Source organism: Cheilinus undulatus, linkage group 18 (assembly GCF_018320785.1).
Source record: "Cheilinus undulatus linkage group 18, ASM1832078v1, whole genome shotgun sequence".
NCBI lineage: Eukaryota > Metazoa > Chordata > Actinopteri > Labriformes > Labridae > Cheilinus > Cheilinus undulatus.
Genome location: NC_054882.1, coordinates 34,328,752 through 34,353,066, shown reverse-complemented (window position 1 = coordinate 34,353,066; position 24,315 = coordinate 34,328,752). Strand labels below are relative to the sequence as shown.

At 38.1% G+C, this 24,315-nt stretch overlaps 1 protein-coding gene across 1 annotated transcript in view; it reads right to left on the bottom strand.

The window, feature by feature from the left end:
- Positions 1-2,614: 2,614 nt before the first annotated feature.
- pdss2 (prenyl (decaprenyl) diphosphate synthase, subunit 2) overlaps positions 2,615-24,315 on the bottom strand; it is a 66,078-nt gene continuing 44,377 nt past the window's right edge. The window contains exons 4-8 of the mRNA XM_041813362.1: positions 16,370-16,444; positions 11,922-12,095; positions 10,535-10,666; positions 7,179-7,214; positions 2,615-2,995 (exon numbers count right to left, since the gene is read on the bottom strand). Coding sequence (XP_041669296.1) covers positions 2,840-2,995; positions 7,179-7,214; positions 10,535-10,666; positions 11,922-12,095; positions 16,370-16,444 — 573 coding nt within the window. The 3' untranslated portion in view covers positions 2,615-2,839. The remainder of the gene's footprint in view (positions 2,996-7,178; positions 7,215-10,534; positions 10,667-11,921; positions 12,096-16,369; positions 16,445-24,315) is intronic.

Sequence of the window (24,315 nt, the reverse complement as noted above, 5' to 3'; positions counted from 1 at the left end):
ATGGTGCTCACGCATTTGTGCAATTCAGATGGTCGCTCTTCTAAGTAAAAATAATGACTGAAGATCAGTGAGATTATGTACGTTTTGATACCACTGATCATTAAACAACTGAGATTTTATCTATTTGAAATACCTGGTATTTAAGGAAAGAGTTCTGACATTTTCATTGGACATAAATGCTGTTAATGTTTTTGTATAACTTAGACAGTGTGGAGCAGTTTGTCTTCTATTTTTTGATTGTCTAAAACAAAAAAGGCCAGCGTTGACTGGGTAAGACTTCTATTTTTTAGCTAGGGTGTCAAACAGATTCAAGTCTTGTTTTAAGTTTCTAGAATGTAAACACTGAACAGTGAACATCCTCTCTGCCATGAAAGGTTGTTGCAATAACGTGCTGTACTAAATCATTAAAATAAATGGATCTAACGAAACAAAATAGGTAAATATATAAAATATATAAATGATAAAATAGATAAAAATAATAAAATACCGAGTCAGATAGATTATGTAACAAAAAAATATATACATTAAAGCAGTCTTTCGCAGTTGGACTTATTTTCTGTAATGTAGGAAATGACAGAAAAGCTATAAAGTCACAGAGAAATAGATGGTATTTTGGGATATTTCCAGAGGGGTAAAATAAGTAACACATTATTTTAGTTGACCCTAATTACCAAGTAATTCCTAGTAATTTTAGAGTAAATAAAAACATTAATTTTATAGTATGATTATGTAGTAATTTCTTAAGAATAAGGTGGTAAATACCTAGTAATAACTTGGAGTCTTACCAAGTAATAACTCAGAAATATGACAATATCATGGCAGTATTTACCTAGTAATAATGTATCAAGTAATTCCTCATGAAATTGTCAGGATTTTCTGGTAATTACGTGGTATTTTACCAAGTCATTTCTCAGAAAAAAAGATAATTTTCTATATAAGTTGCTCAATAATTCGTAGGTAATTTCTTTATCTTGGCTTACTAAATTAAATGGGTCTTTCTGATATAATTTAAAGTAACTTTTAGGTAATTTCTGAATGCCTTCATTTATAACTTAAAAAACAAATTCCTTCATAATTCATCAGTCATTTTTAGGTAATTTCTGCATATCAGCCCACTAAATTAAAGTGAGTAATCTAAGTAGTGTCTTAATGCCTTTCTTTGTAATTGTAAGCTAATTTCTTGGTTATTTCTAAATACATTCCTTCATAATTCCAATATAGTTTTAAGTAATTTCTTTATGCCTTCCTTTAAAATTTTAAGGTCATTTTTTTGTTATTTCTGAAAACATTCCTTCATAATTCCCAAGTAATTTGATATGTATTTGCATATCAGCCCAGTAAACTAAAGTGAGCCCTTCCTCCATAATTCCCAAATAAATCTTATATAATCATAAAACAGGCTTGTATTATGTTACACTTTAGGTACAATACCAGGCTGATTTTTTATAAAACATGGACATCTTTTGGGAATGATGGGGGATAAGCTCACTTTAGATAAAAAAAAAATCACCTAAAAAATTATCAAGCAACTTTATATATATATATATATATATATATATATATATATATATATATACTTACTTAATGTTACCATTCTTGTTGTATTATTCTTAAGAATTAACAAGATAACTATAATTTTTACTACAAAACTACTGTCATTACTCTAAAAATAACAAGTAATTACTGGGTAATTAGGGCCCATTAAAATGAAGTGTCAAAGGAAAATATGATATCTCACTAGACCAGATGTACGCTTTTATTTTTTATTGTAAACAGTTCATTCGTAATTGGTGAGACTCTGCCAAAAAAGTAATAATGAAAAGGACCTTCTTTATTGGGGTTTGCAGAACTTTTGAAGTTATGAAAAGCCAATCCAGATTTTGTGCAGTCTGGGACAAAAAAATTAAACATGGCCTCCAGCTGCAGCCTGGAGAAAGGAGTAAATGATTCTACACATGAGTTTATTCCACCACTGATTTGCGATTTGTGATGTCTTTAAAGAAAAAGAATCAACATATATATTCTGTACTCCCATTCAGCTAAACATATTGAGATTTGATTTTTGGTAGTATTGCCCAGCCCTAGGACAGCCCTCATAAGGTAACATAGATGACATTACTCCTGATTCCAGCCTTCTCCCCACTGTTGAGTTGAAACTGTGCCAGACACCACAAAAATACTTAATTTTGCAGCTGTGCTTATCAGCAGGAGAGCATACACGGTAGAACACGACTTTGAGACATTTTCACAACTGGTTTAGAGCTGCTCTTCAATTTGGCAAACACCCACTACATCCAGCAGCTATGATTTCAGCACCATCTGAGGTGTGCAGTAATGAGCAGGGTGAACCTGGGTGATTCTCAAAAATGAAATTTTGTTAGAATAAGTGCTGCTTGGTGCATCATTTGCACTTCATGGCACATTTTCCAGATGACAATAACAATTCCTCAGAACATCTTAAATTACGTTCTGCCTGGTATGTGCCTTTGCTGATAAGCGAGGTAACAATAAAGTGCCAGGATTTAAAATGCAGCTTGGCATGATATTTTCTCCACACAGGAGAGGAAGGGGATGTACTAGAGCCAACACAACACATGACATGATGCTGAAGTAATGTGTTTTTAATTCTTTTTTTAATGATCACTTAAAGATTGAGTCATTTCATTTCTGATGCAAACTGTCACCACAGAGCAGAGCGGTTCTTCGGACAGAAGTCAGCCCCGGTTCAAAGGAAGTTCATTTGTCTGTGACGTGTTTTGTGATCCTCCTGCAGGCTCTGCAGGCGTTTAGAAGCAGAAGTATGTGTGTGTGTGTGTGTGTGTGCGTGTGTGAGTCCAGGTCAGAATTTGGTGATGGCGGAGGCGATGTTCTCCAAGGCAGATCTCGCCTCGGAGGAGGGGAAAGCCTGGATGGCCTCTAGAGCCTTGTTGCCATGGTAACAGCATAAGTCCACCGCTGTGCTGACGCCTTTCTCTGACTTAACTGCTGCCAAGAGCTGTCGAGGGATGAAAACACATGTTAGTTTGCCATGTTTGTGCCACTCTGTCCAGCTGTCAACTCAACATCCTGTGAGCAGCCAGAGAAAGTTAGTGCACTCACACAGTACAGGCATAAAGATGGGATGTAGGGACTAGAAGTATTTCTTTTTATGACAGAAGACAGAGTGTGTCATTTATTTTGCATGTAAGAGGCAGGTAACTTCATTTATCTATCCACCATATCTGAAAACTCTCACCTCTCCTGGTGTTGCAGGTGTCTGGGTTTAGATATTTACATTTGTATTCCATATTACAGCATGACAGTTACTGTGTTCAATGAACTCAAATCTATTTAATCCCATCAAAGGAAGATTTAATCTCTAGACTACCATTTGAAGAAAGTATATGGTATATACTTTTAATACATAAAGAGATATCAAGTCAAAATGGCCCCACACAACAGCTTATCTATACAGACAAAAAGTGAATTTCGGCATCTCCTTGTTCCTCACTGCTGTTGTGTTGGGACATCTTTTTGCTGAGGGCGTTTTACCTCATGAATTCTGGAGGTGGAAAGCCCCGCAGGCCTTTCTTCTCAAAAGAAACTGCAAGTGTCGAACTTGGCATCAACCAGGCTGCTTATTTAATTGAAAAAAAAAAAAGGTTCATATTCACCCCCATTTCACCCCATCTTATGTGCAAAACTTCTAAAAAATGTGTTCTTCCCTCAACCTTTCTTTCTACACACACATCTGCATGATTTCTTCCTTCTATACAGCTTAAATCTCCATCTTCTGTATTCTCTTTGTAGAAATGTTCAAGTTTAGTACACCAGAAATAGTGAGCACTCCAAGTGTGATATTTCTAAATTTAAAAAGTACAGAAAATTATCAAATACACATGAATAATCAGAAAATACATGTGAATAATAAAGACTTGGTCTACATATTTACATACAACTAACAGTGACAACATCTTTGCCAAAGACACAAATGAGCCAAAAATCTAGAAAGTAATGGACTGATTGAAATGAAATAATCATTAACATCTTATTTATATTTTTATTTGAAATGCCTTCTTTTTTAACTTTGGGTTAGTTAAGCTTTTTCCAGTGTGTTTTGACACCAGAGACATTTTTACACATCACACAGTCTCCCATGGATGTATTCTACTGGTTTTCAGTCTAAGGCCAGGCCATTCAACTGGAAGCCCTGGGGCCAGATCAGGCCCCCAAGCTCATTTTTAGTGGCCCTTTAAAGATCCAGTATGTAGAATTTTGGCCCCTAAAATCTATATTAATTTAAAAAGTGACATTCCTATATTATATAATTTTAAACTGAGGTCTTACAGTATCTCAGATATTTCCTAAACCCCCTTCTCTTTTCTAGTTCTAAGCATTGCTCCTTTAATGCAGGACTTGCTGGTTGTACTGGCCAGGAAGCTAACAGATGGGTACAGTTTTTGGTAAAAATGGGCCACAAAATAATGTTGCCTCAAATTAATGCACTATCAAAATTTTTTGAAGTGTCAACCCAGAAAGCCTCTGAGTTTTTCTCACTATTTTACAGTGTAAGAGCATGCAGCCAGTAGCCAAAGCATGCTGGGAAACCCTCCAATGTGACTTGATTAAAACAATTCTGCAAAGAAGAGTGGGCCAAAATTCCTCCACAGACTCGTTGTGAAAGACTCGTTGACATTAATCACAATGTTTGCTTGCTGTTGCTGCCACCAAAGGTGGAACAACCAGTTATTAAGTTTACGCGGCAATGACTTTTTCCTTAAAAATTAGGACGGGGGTGAATACTTGTTCACAGCATCATGTCATGTCTCTCAGGCCCTTCTTATGGATGCTTCTTCAGGAGTGGCCCACATTCCAAACTATTTGAATAGCCCTGGTCTAAGGGGTTAACAAGGTAGGCACATGAGGTTTACATGATTTAAATAGGGCACTTATGAGTTAACGGCTTACAAAGATCAAAGGGGAGGGAGGATTACAAAGTGTATTCTTCTTCCAACTCCTGATTTTCTTTTTGTTGTTTCTGAATAATATTTTCTGTCTCTTGGCTTAATTGTTTTGCTATGAAATTCACTGAGATGGCGATTTTGGCTTCCCACCGGCATTTAAACAAAGTAACTAAGAATAAATGATTACTGACGTGTTGCACTTGCTCTGTCCAGGTTTTATTATGTGTGCTAAATGTTCGAGAAAAGGATGCCTTCTTCTTCTCCTTATATTCTGGCCATAAGAGTTCATCAACACCTCCTAAAAAACATGGTTTATTTATTTATTTTCATTTACTATTATCATGATTATTATAATCATTATCATTATTATTGTTAACATTATAAGTTATATTTTATATCACTCAAGTACTTTGATGTTACAGTTTTTCAATTTCAAGCAGATACTTTTGTCCAAAGCTTGTTTTCTTAAGGGGTTCAGAATTTTTTTAACATTTGGTTCATATTCAGTCAATTCATGTGATTCAGATGTTGTCAAATCAATGAATAAATATGTTTGATTAATATGATCTCAATAATAATCAAACAATAGTGGTAATGATTTCTTTCTTTCTGTGGATCAGAAGAATCAGAATATGTGCGTACATGCATAAACGCGTCTGCATATCTAAATTCTGTGCAATAGGGCTATGTGCAATCACAACAGCACTTAAACTAAAAAGGCTAAGGGCAAATGTGCAATTTCCTTGCACACATTTATGATCATGTGCAATACATCAGCACTTTAGCGCTATACCACCATTTGCCTTATGCACTTTAATACCTTTAACATGTTAACTGCAATGGTCCTTTATTCCTGGTAAGACTTAAGCAAAGTCATATGGCCACCTTCTGTATTTTTATAAGTGGGTCTTTGTATAACATGCACTGCTCATGTTGTTTGTTCTCTGCATGTTGTCTGATTTTATCTATATTTTTATTTTCATCTTGTACATACTTGATGTATACTTCTACATATACACCATCAACCTGCCTGGGACTACAGATGGAAATCTGGCACATTTCAGTGCCAGTGTTCATTACAGTGCACTGTCCCCTACAATAAATGATTAAATCAATAAAATAAAAGAATCAGAACTGAGGCAGCCACTACAGTGTCAGTGAGAGAGAGAGTGGGGAATAATACAATAATAATACAATAACTTTATTTATTCCCACAGGGAAATTCAATTCAATGACATGCTGGAAAGGAGCCAGAAGCCAGGCTTGAACCCAGACTGTCTGCTTGGAGGACTATAGCCTCAGTACTGGGGGTACGACCCGGCTATAGGTCCATTAGCGCCCACATTTTGGTTATTTAATTCAAAGCCCATGCACTGAAATTCACACAATAAAAGTGCTGTGAGAGGTCATTTTGTGCCATTTGTTTAGGCTTTCTGTGATGGTAATATTGCAGCCGGCTAATTTGCTCTAAAAAGTATCTTTTTAGAAATGTTCTGAATTACACACGGAATATAAAACAGTAAAAAAGGGAGTTAGTTTAATCATGTATGGTTATGTATCCCAATTAATTGGATGAAAGCACATGCTTAATTATTTAGACAATTAGTGAATTCCAAAACATTTGCAAGGTTTTTCTAATTTCACTTTCCTGCAATATTAAGGCAAAGTTTGAAACTCCTGAGCTCAAGGTCTTTCTTTCCTCTCCTAAATTTCATCCCTCGCTCTCTCTGATCTCAGCTTTCCTCCCTGTGTCCCCTCATCTCTCCCTCCCTTCAAACTTCTCCTCATGTCCCCTTTTCGTCAGGTCTACTGAAGGAGATTCTCTCACAATGCCACTGTCTCAGAGCCTCGGTGTCTCCTCCACAAATAGGCCTCGGTAAATAATCCTTCCTGCTCCGGTTTCAGACGGGACTAGATAACCCCCCAACACCATCAGACCCCCTACTCTGTAGCTTCAGGCTCTTCTTGCACCCCTATCGGCCCCCCTCTGCTCTCACTCATTGACTTTGGAAAGCTCATCTCTCAACTTTGATATAAGTTACAGTGGAAAGACGTCCTGTTTCTCTTTGATGACTCGATCAGATAATGTGCCAGAGAGTAAATAGATGAATTCAACAAGAGAAGACAAAGAAAATGCAGCTTTTTACAAACTTAAGTCAGAATTCTGGATGATAAATCAAAACCTTCCTGAAGGGAAAGTCATGAAAAGTGTATTTTATAAAAAAGTGGGCTTACCTGTGAGTAATCCAGTTGGTTTCTTTGTGTTTGTGCCTTGCAGAGATTAGAGAAAAGAGAGTGATTATTAGTCAAATCACAAAAGTTTTCATGGTCACCTACACTCTGTGATGAAAAACATCTTATTTATGAACTTCAAAGGTAAAACTGAATAAATTCAAAGAACTTAAAATATTCTGCTCAGAGTAGAAATAATGTGAAATTACAAACTCTAAAAGAATAATGCTGCTACAGAACTCAAAGAATGATGTCCCTCAAAAACAAATGACAATATGCTAAGAATGCAGAAAAGCTTATTTAAAAATACAGAAAATAAATGAAAAAGGGGTTTTAGGATGACCATACATTCACTTCATTCCATTTTTTATTTTCAACCTTTTCAAGGCTGGAATCTTAAAAAATCTTGTAAATAGATTAATTGAAATATTTTGGTTTGGAGCATGCTTATAATCCAACTACACCCCACAGGTCAGCACTAAATAAATGCCAGCTTTTCCCAGGAATGAACTAAACCAAACACAACATTCTAACTGAAGGTCTAAGGCCATTTTAGCTGCTGTATAAAGTAAAATTCTGCTTTTACTTAAATCAGGGGTGTGCATTTTTTCCACTGAGGGTCAAATACAGAACTATTAAAAAAAGTCTGAGCCACCTTCATTTACCTTTAGTGTATGAGTAATCTACTGTAGGACATCTGCTTTGATTTGAATATGCTTAGAGAAAAACACAGCCATCGTCACCTTTCCCTGAATGGCTGTGAAAGCAAATAGCCAAACATTGTGAAGAATTTTTTTAGGTGGCCAATCAGATATAAGGGGGGCTCTGGATGGCCCTGGCTATTACTGGATCTGCCCCTGGTCAGGATGAACAACAATTACATTCAGCAGAGAAGGGAAATGCTGACTGCTCATCCCCACATTCTGATGCAAAACAAGAACAAACAAAGCCACCGGACTTCAGAGGAGTGTTGATGCAAAAAGACGACTAGCGTGATATGCATCATAAATCTGAATTTGAGCTGGAGCAGATGGAGCAAATGAGTGCTATTTGTGGTGCTATTTGCTGCTGTAAGCCTTTTGTCTATACTAAATATTGCACCATGAAGTTATATATCAATATTCATATAGTTTTATGGTAAACATATATGTTGTCATCTTAATTTAGTAATAAAAAAGGCATGCAAACAGCTATTGTTGTCGAAATGTTTGTTTACAGATGTCTGTGTAGGTTATCATTCCTCCAGGTCATGGTTATCTAAAGCTTGGTCCAAAGGTGGCAACTGGACATGATTGAAGTTCTTGAAGATGTTTGACTTCTTCTCTGAAAGACTTGCATTTTGAGAGGGTTACCCTTTGATTAGTGTGAGATTTTGAAAAGACCTAGCAGACTACAAGAACCATCTCTGCTTCAACCTGAGATGCTGATAGCAGAAAATTGTCCCTGACAGTCTTTGCAGTGGGTCAATGGTGAAAAGACATAGAGCCAAGGTATTAAGAACTGAAGAAGACTTTTAGAGTAGAGGTAAAACATCTTGAAGAACCCAGTCAAGGACCAAACTTTAGTTTGTTTAAAGAATTAACAAAGCAGCACTGCTACATGTCAAAACTAAGAAGTACAGCACAGTCACGCACGAAGTTCATGTTTCACTTTGGGCAATACTTAATTATATTCTAAAATTTCCTGTGTGCCAATTAAAAATGGACCACAGGCCACTGGAAGAAATTCAGACCAGTTAGAGAGCGGTTTTCTCACACATCATAAATAAGTATGCGATGATCTCCTACGGAACTCCAGGAATAGTAGCTACAGCCATGTGCAGTGCTAATTGGGATCCCAATAAACAATAAATAATAAACTGATACATGACTACAGAAAAACAAACAAGGAGTGAAAATGCCTTTAACAGCTCATTTATGCTTTACCTTTGAAATGCATATGGATATGGACGGACCTTTCTGACCATGCTCCGTGTTTATTTTGTCTGTTTTACGTCTTTTCTCTGACAAAACGTAGCAAAACCACCACCAATCTTGGGGGCAGTGTTGAGCAATGCAGCCAACAGTTTAAACCAGAATAGCAAACACAACAAAGAAGAATCATTTGAATAAAGCTGTAACTTAATCAAGTTCCTGAGGAAATATCCCGGAGTCAGTGAGTTGCTAGAAAATATAAACTTATCAACGATGTTAGCTCACCACAAAGATAAACAACACAGGTGAGCAGAAGACCAACCGTTCTTTCTTCAGCTTATGGGACGGACAGAGCGGCATGAATGTAGCTCAGTGAGAGACAGCGATCCCTAGTGGATTCATTTTACAGATGCACACAAATATGAGGGCAATAATGGGTGGAACATTTAAAATGCACAGATCTATTTTCATACGTGCGTAGAGTATAAATGAGCCTTTAAACTACTGTTGATGACTTCAGTAAGCTAAACCTTACAAACTAGTGTGCAAGAATAGCAGAGAGAGATATTTTCATACTGTGACAATTACACACTGCACACCTCAGGCCAACACTCTCCTGTAAATATTGCCAGTATAAGGAAGAAAAAGAACTTTCCCTAAGTTTTTTAGCATTTTGGTTGGGGCCCTTAATGATTCAGCTTACATTTTCTGGTCTGCAATGATGCCTATCCCCAGGTCGATAAAAAACATTCATACTTATTCTTTAAGGTTTTGTTTCTTACTGTTATAGATCTCATGGTCTTCCCTGATCAGCTGTCCCTTCTAACCAGTAAGAAGCCTGACATCCTCAGGCAGGAATCTCCTGACTGTTCACATCTCAAACTTAAAAACTAAAGGCCATCAAGCATTTTCTGTTTGGGCACCTCGGCTGTAGAACGACTCGACTCAGGATCTCAGACGAGCTACATCATTCTTTTTTAATCACTTATGAAGACATCACTTTAACCAAAAAGGCTTCCTTTGAATTCTGTTTAATCTATGGTGCTTTATTTATTTAAAGTGATTATTTAATCAACCACTGCTTGAGGTTTTTATCTTTTGTGATCTTATTTCACAATAGTTCGAAGTGGTTCCACTTTTATTGTTTTATATAATCAGTATTTAAATTTGTTCTTATTCTATTTGATATATTTTCCTTTAAAATCCCTGTTTTATTCATTTATTTTTTTGATTATTATTTCTGGGCTTTGATGCTGTTTACAGCACATTGGTTTTGATAAATGCTAAACTAACATTTTAAATATTTTTACTCAGTATTTTTATTACGGGACTTGTCAGCTGAGAAATCCATTTTTATGTTTAAAGAGAGGACAATTCACAAGTGGCTGAAAGGCTCATTCCTAAACACAAAGAATCTGCTAACTGGTGTTATAGTCCATGTTTTACCTGCTGTAGCTGCTGATGCCATCTCTCCTGGCCAACAATCTGACGATGGAAAACCACCGGGGCGGCACTCAAACTGAACGATACAGGCTCCCCCATGCTGCTCTTCACAAACGGCTGCAGGTCAGAGTTCAGCTATAGAGGAGAAAGTTTCACTCAGACATCAATCAGGCAGATTTTTTTAACTGTGTTACTAAAAACCCAGTGGTGACACCCTGGTGAACAGGTGTTGGTGTGTGCTGCTTTCCTGCAGACTGAGTGACCCTGTTAATGAGCAGCATGATGAACAGTTCATGACAGAGCAGGCCTGATGAGGATGGTTCTCCTTCAAAGACCTCATTCCTGGTTCCTCTCCTGCTGAGATTGCCTGTAGCTGCAGAGGCCTGCAGACAGGCAGCTACAGGGAGCCTCAGCATGAGAGGACGTACTGACAGCACAGGGATGTGATGGGAGCATTGTGAATGACTTTCGACCAGCACTAGTAACATTCAGCAGGACGCTCTGAGCCTAAAAACATGGTTAAGCATCTACACTGTGCAGCAAAATTACTTTAAATACTAATAATGTAGTATGGCATGAAAACATCAACTTGGCTCTACATTTTGCCTCTTTTGATGGAATAAGAAGAAACTTCAACATAAAATACAGTGAATATGTCATAACAACGACATCTTAAAAGGGAATGATTTTAACACAAAAAATTGAGTTCCTTGCTTTTTCTGCATGTTTCATGCAAAATTTTTCCAGCTTTGGAAGTCCTCTATCAGCACCACTGATCTATTAAATTAAGGTTAAGAGCGGCATGTTTGAACTAAAGAAAACTACTCTTGTAAAATTTTAATGAAGCCAATCAGACTGAAAAATAAAGGTTAACATTAGGTGAAAAAAGCAACTAATCAGCACCCTGCTTAAAGCAGATGTATTTATATTCTCATATTCTACTAAATCAAAGACAATCAAAAGGGTACAGTGGTTCAAGAGGGACAAACTTTACAAGTGAGAAAGATTTAAAATTGTCTTAAAGACTTGATTTTAATCTCTGATAGCCTGAACATGAGAAAACACAATCTTCTGAAAAACATAAAAACTTTGTTTTACTGTGTGTAGTGAGAAACAGTATTAAAATGGATCAAACAAAGAGTGTTCCTTTAAATGTTGCTCAAAGCCTATAAGTTGCCGTGCTAGCTAATTTCTTCAGGTTCATTTGTAGTGCATCTATTGGATTTTAATCAGCCTGAAAAATGTTACATAAGCCCTGCTGGCACAAAGGTTTATTGAATTTGGGGCTTCTATGTCTTGAGCTGGGTGGGCTGGGATGATTTACTTTCCTGTTTCTGCCTATCAGTCATGTTAGAAAAGCTATAGTGTTGGATAGTCAGATCAGACTTACCTTGTGGCCCAGTGACAGGTGCTTGCCGTACTTGTAGGCCAGTCTTTGGGACTCCTTGTCATGTTGGGCAAGCTCCATTGCAGCTTGACAGCTCTTGGCCAGCAGTGCCCCATGGGACAGGAACGTCTGCTCCTCCCAGGATGTCACATTCACGCCATCCATGAGACTGTTCTCCTGTTATTTAGAAAAAAAAAAACACTTTAAAGCCTGAACTTTTATGGCCTTTGCCATTTAGATCAAAACCTAAAGAGCATGAATTTACCATCAATGTACACGTCACATCTACAGTTATTTGAAAAAATACTGAGTGTTTTAAAAAAGTGGACATAAACATGAATAAAGTTCAGTTTTACTTGAATAAACAGAAAACAGAAGATACAAAATTTGTCTGAAGCGTACAGGGATACTGACTGAATACCAAGACTATCTTTACATTCTTCTTTCTTAAGATTTTCTCTTTTCGTGCCTTTTTTTAGGTCCAATGTTGGCACAAGGAATAATTATGTTATGCTTGTGGGGACATTAGGGGCCCTGGGCTAGGGTCAGAAACAAATACTAAAGATGGTTAAAGGTGGTGATGCTGTTTGGGCTACATTTTCCATTAATAGGTATGATAAAGAGTGTTTGCGTGTTGGTGTGGCAGGCTGGAAGAGCTAGCATGGTGGTAAATGGCTCTAGAGAATCAGAGCTCACTGTCCAGCCTTTATGAGGTGTCATAGGACCTACTGGATAAAACACCACTGAAGAGAGGTTTCCCAACCCCAGCGATGTACTTGCTCCTGGTTCCCAGCAGTCTACATAGATGTCTGAACCTGGAGCTTGTATGTACAGAGCAGGTCTGTTAAAGCTGGTGATGCTGTGGTAGGTAAGGTTCATGCGGCAGGTTATGTAACTCATCAGTAATGCACAGGAGTATAACTGAGATGAGGGTCCTCTTCACTGAGCCTTTATTCCTCCATTAGGGGACAAGTATCTTGTTCTTATTTCAAATGATGTCTATTCGGATCTCATCATGAAAAACATATTTAGTCGGAACTACATTCAGAAATATAATTATCATCTTCCTTGCTGTGCACAGAAGGCACCATTTTTGGACCATTTTTGACTAAATCAACTTAATCAAGAGAGGATTTCAAACTCTTAACTGTTTCTGAAAGCATGGTGACCAGAGAAATTTCTTTGTAACCTGCCTCAAATCCAAATCCTCAGCTGTTCTTTTTTTTTTTTTTTTTGGGGGGGGGGGATTTAACGCAATCATTCCTAAGTATGGGCTTACAATAAGACATTTTGAAATGAAACCACATCTCTCAATATCTGCAACCACTGGAATGAATTCCATTACAGTGCTGTTACCTTTATCTGTGGAAGAATATTTACATTGAAATGTTTTCTGTTTTTTTAACCATTAAAAAAAAAAGAAAATTATTTTCAATGCAGTGTTTGTCACAGTGCTGCCTCTTATGTCCAGTTGTCTACAAATACAATAATGTCTAAAATTAACCTTTTTTGACTTCAGTTGATGAACAAACAGTGTCAAACATGATTGCAAAATATGGCAAAACTTTAGTGGTGAGGTGATACAAAAGCCTACATCTGAACTCTACAGCTGATCTAATATAATAGCAGTGTCATTTAATGGTCATATCCTCGATGACTTGTGATTATTTGTTGGCTAAAAATATGTTTGCACATGGTAAACTAGAATGGCCATCTAAAGCGGCAGACCCACACCTAAGCAGCGCCACCGGGGAACTCACGCTACCATTGATTACTATGGTGTTCAAAATTTCTAAGTCCAAGTGTGCGGATCATGACCAAAATCTAATCGATTCTTCCCTGTCACTATCCCAATATTCCCTGAAAGTTTGGTGAAGATACGACTTTCCATTCTCGAGTTATCTTGTACACATACAAACGAACGAACGAACGAACGAACGACCAAACAAACAAACAAACAAACAAAGATACGGAACCCTTTACATAACCCCCTGCTGATTTCATCGGCCTGGGTAATGAATAAAACAGGGATTTTAAAGGAAAATATATCAAATAGAATAAGAACAAATTTAAATACTGATTATATAAAACAATAAAAGTGGAACCACTTCGAACTATTGTGAAATAAGATCACAAAAGATAAAAACCTCAAGCAGTGGTTGATTAAATAATCACTTTAAATAAATAAAGCACCATAGATTAAACAGAATTCAAAGGAAGCCTTTTTGGTTAAAGTAATGTCTTCATAAGTGATTAAAAAAGAATGATGTAGCTCTTCTGAGATCCTGAGTCGAGTCGTTCTACAGCTGAGGTGCCCAAACAGAAAATGCTTGATGGCCTTTAGTTTTTAAGTTTGAGATGTGAACAGTCAGGAGATTCCTGCCTGAGGATGTCAGGCTTCTTACTGGTTAGAAGGGACAGCTGATCAGGGAAGACCATGAGATCTATAACAGTAAGAAACTAGAATGGCCGTCTGAGGCGGCAGACCCAGGCCTAAGCAGCGCCACCGAGGAACTCACGCTACCATTGATTACTATGGTGTTCAAAATTTCTAAGTCCAAGTGTGCGGATCATGACCAAAATCTAATCGATTCTTCCCTGTCACTATCCCAATATTCCCTGAAAGTTTGGTGAAGATACAACTTTCCGTTCTCGAGTTATCTTGTACACATACAAACGAACAAACAAAGATACGGAGTCCTTTACATAACCCCCTGCCTATTTCATCGGCGTGGGTAATAAAAGCTCAATTATAGATTGCCATCATTTACAATGCTGTGAAAAAGTATCCACCCCCTTTCTGATTCCTGATTTCTCTGCATATTTATCACACTTAAATGTTTTGGATCATCAAGCCAATTTTTATATTTAACAAAGACAACACAAGTAAATAGAAAATACAATTTCTAAATGATGATTTTAGTCATTAAGGGGGAAAAATCCAAACCTATCCGGCCCTATGTGAAAAAGGAATTTCCCCCTGAACCTGAACCTTGTGCCACCCTTGGCCACCCATCGCTGTAGAGGAATTTTGGCCCACTCTGCAGAATTTTTTTAACTCAGCCATATTGGAGGGTTTTCCAGCATGAACTGCCCATTTAATATCACACCACAGCATCACAATTGGATTTAAGTCCGGACTTAAACTTGGCCACAATAAAACCTTGATTTTGTTTATTTAGAGCCATTCAGAGGTGGACTTGCTGGTGTATTTTGGGTCATTGTCCTGCTACTTAACCAAAGGACGCTTGAGCTTGAGGGCATGAACTGATGGCCGGACATTGGTCTTCAGATTTTTTTGGTAGACAGCAGAATTCCTTGTTCCATCAATCACAAATGGTCCAGGTCCTGAAGCAGCAAAGCAGCCCCAGACCATCACACTGCCACCACCATGTTTGACTGTTAGCATGATGTTCTTTTTATCAAATGCTGTGTTATTTTTACGCCCGATGTAGCGGACCACACACCTTCCAAGAAGTTCAACTTTTGTCCGGTCAGTCCACAGAATATTTCTTCAAAAGTCTTGGGGATCATCAAGATGTTTCTTGGCAAATGTGAGACAAGCCTTTGTGTTTTTTTTTTGCCAGCAGTGGTTTTGGCCCTGGAACTCTCCCATGGGTGCCATTTTTGCCCAGTGTCTTTCTGATGGTTGAGTCATGAACTCTGACCTTAACTGAGGCCAGTGAGGCCTGCAGTTCTTTGGATGTGGTTCTGGGTTCTTTTGTGACCTCCTGGATGAGTCGTCGTTGCACTCTTGGAGTCATTTTGGTTGGCCATCCACTCTGGGAAGGTCCACCACTGTTCACAGTTTTCTCCATTTGTGGATAATTGCTCTGATTGTGGTTCGCTGAAGTCCCAAAGCCTTGGAAATGGCTTTGTAACCTCAATCACTTTGTTTCTCATTTGTTCTTGGATTTCTTTGGATCGTGGCATGATGCCTTTCTTTCTGAGATCTTGTAGCGTACTTCACTTTGTCTGACAGCTTGTATTTAAGTGATTTCTTGATTCAACAAATCTGGTGGTAATCAGGCCTGGGTGTGGCCAGTGAAATTGAACTCAGCTTTCCAAGAACTGTGGTTAATCACAGTTAACTCATGATTTAACAAGGGTGGGGCAAATACTTTTTCACATAGGGGCCAGATAGGTTGGGATATTTTTCTCCTTAATAAAAAAAATCGTCATTTAGAAACTGCATGAAAAAAAATCAGGATTCAAAAAGGGGGCAAAAACTTTTTCACGGCACTGTATCTGGAGTGTGCACAAAAATAACTTTATCGGAAGTTGCTGAGATTGTACTGATGTATTGAGTATAATTGACTCCTGAATATTTTGTGTGTTTTTTTTTTTTTTCTTGTGTATGGCTCGTTGCCTCCCCATAGACATTTTTACAGAATATACAACTTCAATGTCACAAATCAAAGTTTGACTTTAGAGGGAAAAAGATGCTTTACCTCAGGATTACTGGAATTTTCATAGTAGATTCCTTGAACTAAATCTCCAATGGCACTAGAGATCAGCTCAACAACCTGAAAGTAGAGCAAACACATGAGACATATGGGTTAAAAACTCATTATGAGAGAGACAAAGCTCAGTAATGAGTTTGATCAGCAATCATCATGTCCATCAACAGACACGTGTCCTGTTTAAGTGTCCTTGGACTCAGGCACTGAACCGATAACCTACTCCCTCATTATAAATTAATCTGCCTAAAATGTAGATGTAAATGAGGTTGATCAAAACTGACATGCTACTCAGTTCACCCGTGACATTTGTAATTAAAAACCATAATTTTCCCCTGATTGAAGCACGAGCTAACAGCGCTCTCATCTGAACAGCTGGTTTGGTGAATAAATCAGAGGTGAGATGAGGGTCTGAAACCAGGTGAACTGCTGCAAACTCAGCTGCTCATTACGGGGCCGTAGGGGAGCTCCCGTTGATTTCATGAAGCAGATCAAAGCTTCCTTTCATTCATTATACTCTGTATTTATAGAAGAGTCCGGCTGATACAGACGGATAAGGTGTCTGTCCACTCTGTGGGGCTGAAATGGAGCTAGAAGACAGATGGTGAGAAGAATTAAGACAGTGTCCAGAGGACGGAGGAGTTAACAAGGTTTGGGAGAGATGATCTGACATCAGGGTCCTCTGAAGTCTCATTTTCCTCCACAAAATTCAAGATTAGTTTCACTTAATGCCTTTGGATATGCATCATTATTCTGTTGATATCTAAAATATCTCATATCATATCAAATATGAATCAAAAGTCAAAGCATTGCTACATTTGGCTGTTATAAAGATGATACAGCACGACAAACCTGCTTTTTGAGCGTTTTGAGACCAAACTTGAGCTCTTTTGTCAGAGATATCGCTTATGTTTGGGAGAAAGAACAGAGAGGCGCATCGCCCAAAGACCACCGTCCCTGCGGAGAAACACAGCGGTGGAGGTATCATGCTGTAGGGATGTTTCATTGAGTCTGGAACCCGGAATTTCATAAGGTGGAAGGAATCATGAAAGAGGAAGGAAATGTTAAGATTTAGTAAGAAAACATCAAGCAGTCAGCAGCAAAGCTGGGTCTGGGTTGTCACTTTGTCATCCAAGACGATGACGACCCAAAACAAACATGGTTCCTGAAGAACTACCTCCAAAAGACTAATGGGAATGTTACTGACTGGAGAAATCCCACTAAAAATCTGTTGGGTGAGCTGAAGACCAAGGTCCGTGTCAGAAGACCATCAAATCTGGAAGAGCCGAAGAAGAATGGTCTAGGATTCCTTAGGAGACATTTCTGAGACTTGTTGAAAACTAAAACAAATGACTGCAGGCTGTTATCCAGCAAAAAAGAGACACAGTTGACCGTTAGTGTCAGTTGGGGGTAATAATTTAGACCAGGGACCCCTGAGGGGGGGTGCCAAAGCTCTCCGGGGGGCTGTCTGACTGACGTTGTCAAAATTAGATGTTTATTTAAAGAAAAAAAAAAAACAAGATAAGAAACATAATGTAAAATGGCATATAAGGACCAACCTAGACTGAAATGAAAATATAAGGAAAGTCTAGATTTCTAATCAAAAAGGTCAAAAATTGTTTGGGGAAAAAAATCCAAATTTTTGAGATTATAAAGCCTTATATTTACAACTTTCACAGTTTCAAAAGTCAGGAATTTACATGAAACCCCTCCCCCAAAATTTCAGAGTTTAAGTCTCAAATTTTGACATTAGAAACACTAAAAGTTTTTTAAATCATAATTTTACAGCAGTGTTGTGTCAAAAAAATTTACAAGAAAGCAAACTTAAAACAGTGGTCAGATTTTGACTTCTGGGCTTTACAATCTGAAAAATTCTAATTCGGGGTTTGGGGACATTCACCGCTTTTAAAGTCATAAAAATTGCCTTTTTTTTCTTATAAATTAAATACATTTTTGAACTGGATTTTTTTTTCTTGAATTTAGCATGTCTTTTTTCCTATAGTGACCCTAATACGCTGTTGTAATAATGGATAGTTTGGATACAGATCTTTAGTCAAAAACAAGTCTATATAGGTCTGTTATGTTGGGATTTTGTCAATGGCAACAATTAGAAACAATGTGCACTTTACCCAAGTGGCTGCAAGGGGGGCTTAGCTTTCTTTGATGTGAGTAGGGGGGGCCCTAAGGAAAAAAGGTTGGGAACTAGAGGTTTAGACCCTGGTAGTTTTTGTTTTTTGTGAAATAATTTGCTTTCTGTGCACAAAGTAAAACTAGGATGTTTAGAAAAGCTGTGTGAAAAGCAACCCAGGTCTATGTTGTTGATCCGCCTAAGTCTGAAAACGGTAAACCTGACAGTCTTTCACAATCCGCACTTCTTGTGACGTCATATCAATGCCTACCCCTCACGTTGGCACCCCCCCACAGCCACAGCGGTATGCAGCTGTACTCATACTGGGCACCCCGTGAAATAGAGGGGTGTGTGAAGGAGTTCATTTGCATTTAGAAAGACAAAAAACAAAACAGACTGGTTTTAAGAGACAGTTTACAGTGTCAAAAAAACTCCTCATGATCTTGAGCCATATTATCTTTTGACCACAACACAGATGTTTCATTTGGATCACAGAGGGCTGTGGTAAAGGTGGAGGAGAAGTATGATACAAAAAATGATACTTGATGAGGGCCCATTTGGGAGGTGGCTGTTATTACTGAGTTTAGCCAAAATTATCTGAATCATTAGAAAAAGAAGAAAATCTGATTTTGACTGTAGACCTCTCCAAAACTCACTTTTTTCACAGCCAGTGTTGTCTTGTACTTCTTTACCAAGACTTTGTCAATATATAATTGTTGATTTGGTTTTATTTATTCATGTATTTAATAATTTCTAAATTAAATGATGTAGCCTATTCATTTAACTATTTCAGCTGCCAAGAACATTGTACCATTTTTTAAAAAGTGCTTCATAGATAGTTTTTTTCTCTTTTCATTAGACAAAAAGATCTTTAATTTTAATATTATACTGATATAAGCTGTCAAACTGGGCTTTATGGATGTAGAAGTAATGATTTTTGAAGGCTGCAGTTGCCTGTTTCCTCTTACAGGGGGCATGCATGACTGCATTTCAGCCTACAGAAACTCTCCAAGCCCCTTATCAGCTCAGATTAGAGGATGCCTTTTTTCTATTGATTTTTTAAAGTCCCACTTGAATGAATGAGTAAAAATCTGACGTCTCTCTCTCTCTTTCATTCACAGCCTTGGAACAGCGTAGATGAGCAAGCAGAGACTGTGCTGTACAGTTCAGATGAATGAGGTTAAATTTCGAGCTCCTTCAGCTCATCCCAGACATCCTTGGTTCATCAGAAAAGTCTGGTGACGCTGGCCTGCTCCGTCAGCCTCGCAGTGCCCTTTGGGTAACTGAATCCACCGGGGGAAAATATTGAGGAAACCCGAGCCGCGCCCACAGACCTGGAAGGACAATGTGCCTACAGTATTACCAGATGTGGTGTCTCTGCCTGCCTTGGGAAGCGGGGGCCAGTGGGGGTCTTTTTTTGGAAAGTATCAGATAAGCCCTCCCCCTTACTCCATTCCCAAATCCAGCCAGATCGTGTTTTGCCGACAGGTCTGCGAGGGGGGAGAAATCGGAGCTCCATGGTGAGATTATTTTACAGTTTATACAAGTAGCAGCATAGGTTTCCTCTCAAGGCCACGATACATAATCTCCCCAGCTTTGAGTGCCTTTAAAGAAAAACGGCGGGTTTATGAAAGAAAAACTTTGAAAGATGCAAGAAGTCTTTCTTTGTCATCCTGTGTGTTTAAAGGTTGTACAGTGACCAAAAACAGGCTGATGTAAATAAAAATAAATATATGAGCCAATCAGCTGTTTAGTCAGTTTTTCATACTAGCCTCAAACTCTTCAGTTCACACTTTAAATGTTCTAATAACAGAAGAAATATCAGACATGCTGGGGATTTTAAAAATGATTTTATACACCCTAGGGGTTCTAAACTGCATTGATTCTCAGTTATCTGTGCACTTACTGAGGGAGGGGGGGTTCAAATGAGTAGATGTTTGTAACCACTGGGATTCTAAAGAAAGATCTGACCAATTTACTGATTCATTTACCAATTACTGAATATGAAATGAAGACAACAATTTTGTGTGGCTTGGCCCAAACTATTCTCTATAGGTCCAAGATACATTTTTGACATTGAAAATATTATATCCTGTGCAGTCCATGAGAAAGTGACAAAAAAGACATGAGCTATTGAGCCTGTGCTCAAACAGTTGATGCCAGTGTTGACACATGCATCTTCCCGATACATTCTGCAGATGCTGCAGAATCGATATAAACATAAATGCTGTGATGGGAATTTAAAGTCCACCGTCTTTAAAGGCACAGTTCCCAAAAAAGCCAACAGATGGCAGCAGATGCCAAACTGCATGATGCAGCACATGCCTCACACCAAAACAAGTTACAGGTACTCACACTGGTAACATGGATCAAAAATACTGCTAGCAAGACTAAAAGCAAAGCTAATGGATTATTTTGCATTTCTTCAAACACCAGAAAGTCATGGGCTGGACATGAATCCTTCAAGCTGTGCAGTAAAAACGGTACAATCCTGCTTCAACACCAGTCATCATCAACACACTAGTTAGCGGTTAGCAACAACTACTAGGCCCCCTGGGTTAATATGTGTCATCCCAAACAGCATTGAATGATGCTAAAATGTAATCAATTTTCTAAATGGGACCAGTAGATGATAAGAACTTCTATTCCTTATTTGAACAGATATGAGCTGGAAAGCGCTGCTGATAATGGAGGCTTCAGACAGCTGCTTAAGAAATATGAGTAACGCTGTTTTATCACTCATCAGCTTATTACAGAAACTGCAGAGCCTCCGTTCTAAGCTGATGTAAAACAAAAAGTCTTTCTTACATGCAAATGTCTATATAGTAAAGTGAAACAGAATATAATGATATAAAAAGTCTGAAAACAACAGGAAGAGAGACAACAGAAAGAGCCATTTCAAGTTTAAAAAGTTTAATAGTACTGTGTTTGCATTTATAGATAGCTTGTTGAATATAATAGACTTAATTTACTTTGATAAACGAGGATGTAAATGATTGCAGTGTGTAGGACCGTTAAAACTAAACCTTTTCTATTATTGTCTATAATAAAGAACAGGAGCTGTGCTGAATTCTGTGCAGGAAATATTTATCAAGACATGTATTAAGACGCGTATCATTTCATGAGGCTGTGGGAAAAACCTCACCTTACGAACTATCATCAGATGAATATTAATTTCTGATTCATTTCTATTAACCGATATCTACATACTAATGCTGGTAGCAATTCAGTCATGGACATTGTTCCTCAACTCCAACTTCGTTCTCACTTGTCAACAGCGACCTCCACACCTGAAAAACAAAGCCACTCCACTAGTGTAAAGAAACTGCTGTTCCTTAAATGTCCACTAGAGGTTTGCTACTAAAGTCCAATTAACAACTAACCTTGCAAAACAGATGGAGACGCCTGTTTCCTTGTTTTTCACTGGTGAATCTATCTTGCAAAGCTCCCATCTGAACTGTTTTGGCCCGGTTAGAAAGTGACAGGACCAATCAGCAACGAGGGGCAGTACTTTCATGCGCAGCAGAGTCATGACATAAACATGCAGCGACAAGAGGCCGGTGCAGTTATGGAGGAACAGATTAGTGTGGATGCTGCTAAAGCACCACTTAAATCGGAACTTGACGATATTTCTTCGTTAAAAGAAGAACAAAGAACAGCAGTGTTTTGTTTTCTTATCAAAAATGACAAAAACATGTCTACAGCCACCATGGTTCACGTTACGCAGCTCTCTATGGAGTCTTACTCCTTTGGTAGAGGCGCAGCTTGTTAGCGGCTACGTCACATGTTTTGTTGCTCTGATTGGCCCGTAAAGATGTGACAGACAGAACATTCATCCAATCACCCTCCGAGTTGTTTTTCAAAGGCTCTACCCTTTCCCAAACACTGTCTATGAGTGGGTTACCAGACGGATGTGTGAGACAGATCCATCTTGTGTGCCAGGTTACCAACTATGACCACTGATGTCGAAGTTACAGCAGCTGCTGAAAACAGAAAAAGCTTTCCTGAATCTCACTTTGTACATTTTTCAAAATTGTGTCAAAATATTTTCATCAGGTTGTATTTAAATTAAAAAAAAAATAGCAAAAAGAACACAAACACAGCCATGGACACTCTTAGCTGGAAGTCACCAGTTTACAGGGTCAGTGGGTCATTTCTTAAAGATGTGCACAGCTGTCATACCTGACGGAAGCAATTCAGAAAATTTTCAGGAAATTTGGGCAAGTGTGAATAAGGCTTCATATAGGCTTAGCCTAGCAATGTTGTCACGCAATAACAGTGGAGAAAGATAGTTTGTAGTATCAAAGAATGGCAGGTTTTGCCACCCTCTCTGCAACTTCCTTTTGTGGTCTGTTCTACATCATAAGAATAGGCTGGAGGTTAATAGTTTGGTAGTCAGAAAGGCTTTAGCATACTTTTCAGCTGGGTACTTTAAAATCTAGCTCAGTTTCTTCCAAATGCACCCAAACTTGAAGTTGATTAGAAAAAGTGTGTTAAGATGTCCTACAACAGTCAACAACACTTTCTGCTATCAGCTGATAGTGTTTAACTACTTGTCAGTTAAGTGTGGGTTTTATGAGAACCTCAAAGTGTTCCTCTTCATGTGGCTTCATGTGTGAGATTCACATTGATTTCTGCCAACCTTGCATGTTATGTAGTTGAAAGCATCAAAACAGGCATAAGGTAACCCTAAAATTGAAGCTATTTTTTAGGAATTATTTTACTGCAGAACATCTCTTCTTAGAATAACATCTATTGTATGAAAAAACCCAAAAGGAAACATGCATAAGGGTTAAAATTAAATGAGATTTGGTCAAAATCTTTCTACTACTTTCAGTAAACTTTGGTCAAAACAACCCCACTCCGGGTGGGTTAGCTAAGCACAATGATCTTTTTTTTCCTCTTTGCAGTAATCTCATTTCCATCCTGCTCATTAATGAGTAAAAAACAACTCTGCAAAAACACTGCTGAATATGAGCGCACTGTGGTTTGCCCTCAGTTCATTTTGTTTTGCTAACCTTTTCAAACATGAGTTACTGGTGGGTATCGGATGTCCATCTCCTTATTACACTAAAAACTTCCTTTGGTGCATTTCCTCTGGTTTCTTCAGATTACATTAATGTCGTCATTGTTGTGAAGAAAAATAGGAGACAGTTTTGAGAGATTTCATACCACTTTTGACTGGTATTTTCTCATATACACCACAAACCAAACTGGTTAAAAGATATTCAGAACTTATTTGGAGGTGTAGATGGACACTGGATGTGATGAACTCATCATTAAATCAAGTCAACAGCAGATACGCTGTTCATTCATTTTTGCTGATTATAAGGAGAAAAACAGAAATGCACAACTGCTATTGCAATCTCTTTCCCCGACATGTAGAATCTGCACACAGGGGTTGAGATTTTCACTATACTAAGTTTTCTAGTTTAAATTGTAGTACATTTCAGGTTGAGCAGTACCGACCAATCACATATCAGCAAGACTTGGTGTATACAGGCATTTAGCCATAGTTGTCAACTTCTCGATATCCAAACCAGTAAGATATGAGTGACTTTATGGTCACTCTACTCTTTCCCCATACATCGGTTCCACCTTTTTAGCCATTGTTAGCTCTGACGGTGGCTTTAACTCTGGTTTAAAAATGTCATCGGCTCATAGAAGCCTTTTCCCTCCACAAAAATTAATAAGAGCATATCTCCTGTGACCAGTTTTTTATTAGCAGGTTAATCTTCTCTGGTATCATCACAAAGCTTAATGTCCCTTGAGAGTTACCATAGCTTTTGTTAAGCAGTTGATATTAATC